The sequence below is a fragment of the Elephantulus edwardii genome, unplaced genomic scaffold (assembly GCF_000299155.1).
Source record: "Elephantulus edwardii isolate Elephantulus edwardi_28Jun2011 unplaced genomic scaffold, EleEdw1.0 scaffold00097, whole genome shotgun sequence".
NCBI classification, from domain to species: Eukaryota; Metazoa; Chordata; class Mammalia; order Macroscelidea; family Macroscelididae; genus Elephantulus; species Elephantulus edwardii.
This window is the reverse complement of record NW_006399847.1, coordinates 8,242,962-8,245,112: the sequence shown is the minus strand read 5'-3', so window position 1 is coordinate 8,245,112 and position 2,151 is coordinate 8,242,962. Positions and strand designations below refer to the sequence as shown.

General features: G+C 46.2%; 1 protein-coding gene across 1 annotated transcript; it reads right to left on the bottom strand.

Annotated features, from left to right (window-relative positions):
- Positions 1-598: 598 nt before the first annotated feature.
- LOC102868393 (very-long-chain enoyl-CoA reductase-like) lies at positions 599-1,652 on the bottom strand. Its single transcript, XM_006891408.1, has one exon. It carries the CDS (start codon positions 1,643-1,645, stop codon positions 719-721), a length of 927 nt encoding a protein of 308 aa, XP_006891470.1. The 5' UTR covers positions 1,646-1,652; the 3' UTR covers positions 599-718.
- Positions 1,653-2,151: the final 499 nt, after the last annotated feature.

The window sequence follows — 2,151 nt, the reverse complement described above, 5'->3', positions numbered from 1 at the left end:
GCATTATGATTTGAAAAGATGCTTTTTCAGTTCTTTTGAATTTGTGAAGACTTTCGTAGTGTCCTAACATGTGATCAGTTCTGAAGAATGTATCATGTGCACTTGAGAAGAAAGTGAATTGAGTTTTACTTGGGTGCAGTAATGTGAATACATCAACAAGGGTGAGTTGGCTGATTGTATAGTTTAGATCTTTCACATCTTTGTTAACTTTCCTTTGAATTGACTTCTCTTTTGGCAAGAGTAGTGTGCTAAAGTTTCCTACTACTATTGTGATACTGGCTACTTCTTTAAGTGTGATAATCATTGTTTTATGCATTTAACAGGTGTATCATTTAGTGCATAGATGTTGACTAAGATTATATGTTGATCGATTGTGCCTTTAATCATTATAAAATGTCCTTCCTTATCTTTTATGGTGTATTTCATCTTGAAGTCTATTTTATTAGAGTATTCAGTATTATCACTCCTACTTGTTTCTGTATAACATTTGCTTGGTGTACTTTTGTATAGCCTTTGATTTTTATTCTATCTTTTTCCTCATTTCTTAGATATGTCTGCCTTTTTTTATTTTATTTTATTTTTTTTTTTTTCCAGCTAACAGGCAGATTTTATTCCAGGTGCTGGAAAGCTGTGACCCCCCCAATTCCCCAGGGTAATGGTGGGGTGGGGAGATGAGAGCCTGGCCCAGATGTAAGCAAACAGGCAGTGGGGCAGCAGCTCAGAGCAGGAAGGGGATGATGGGCGAGCGCAGGGACGGGTAGTCGCGGAACTCCTTCAGGTAGCTTCGGTGCTTGCCCTTGGCCCAGATGGTCATCTGAGTGAAGCCCACCAGGGAGAAGAGAGCCACTGGGAGACACTGTGTCATGATGGTGAAGCCGATCCAGGACCCGACCTCGTAGGTGTAGTTGGGACAGGACACCAGCATGAAGAGCCAGGTGAAGGGGTTCTTGGTGGGGAATGGGATTTTCCTGGTCTTGGACCCTGCAGGCCGCAGGTTCCTCAGGGCCATGTGGATGGAGAAGTTGCCAAGCTGGCAGATCACAAAGATGGCCAGGGCCAGCTTCACCTGCTGAGCTCCGTAGGTGGGGGGTGTGTAGAGGGGGTGGTTGATGTAATAGGCCATCCATGCAGCAAAGCCCCAGTAGTACGTGCAGTTCTTAAAGATGTTGCGCAGGGGCATGGTGCCGTGGGAGAAGCGGTGCACGAAGATGGTCTCCAGCAGGCGCTTGATGTAGTGGAATGAATGGCAGATGCAGGCGAGGTGCACCACTGTGTGCCGGCTGGATGTGAAGTCATATTTGTGACCATAGATGAAGGGCACCCGGAAGTAGAAGAGCAGGTAAATGAAGAGCGGCCCCGCGTACTCCGTGAGGAACACCGTTACCCAGCTGATCTGGGCCCCAAGGTCTCGGAAGTACAGTGTGGCTGTGGTGCCCACGGGCAGCTTCTGCAGGACATCCTCATCCTTCAGGGACTTGCCCTTGGGGTCCAGGCGAAGGGACTGGTGGGCAGGATACCACTGTGGATGACTCTTGGTGAAAAGGTTTTTGATCTCGGCGATAGTGGCATGGGGTTCCACCTTGTCCAGGAAGCAGAGTTTCTCCCTGGTCTTCGCATCCAGAATCTCCACCTCATAGTGCTTCATGGTTTCTTCGCACAATGATTCTACTGCTGCAGCAGATACCTCCTACCTGTGCGCACCACGGAAAGGCACACTTCATGAGCTCGCCACCGCGGCGCGAGGATAACATCAGTTCTGCGCCCGCCCCGCCTCTCCTGCCTTTTTTAAATTAACTTTTTAAATTGTGTTCCATACAGTCCTTAATTTATGTTATATTTCATTCATTTATATTGTGGATTTGTTTTATTTCCTCCCTTACAATTATCCCACTAATATCTACTTTTGTGAAAGTCTATAAGCAAGTTACTTCATGCCTCATGCCCCAATATCCCCTTTGAGATCATCAATTGTTCATTTGCCCATCTCTACCAAGCCATTACACCAAAGAAACAAGCACATTCCCTCCATTCAACTTGGAAACTTTGAGCATCTGCATCCATAAGCATCATTCAGTCCAAAACAAGCCATCAGGTTATAGCAATCAACCCTAGTTCATAGCATAGATCATCTTAATCTGTTTGGACTCTGGT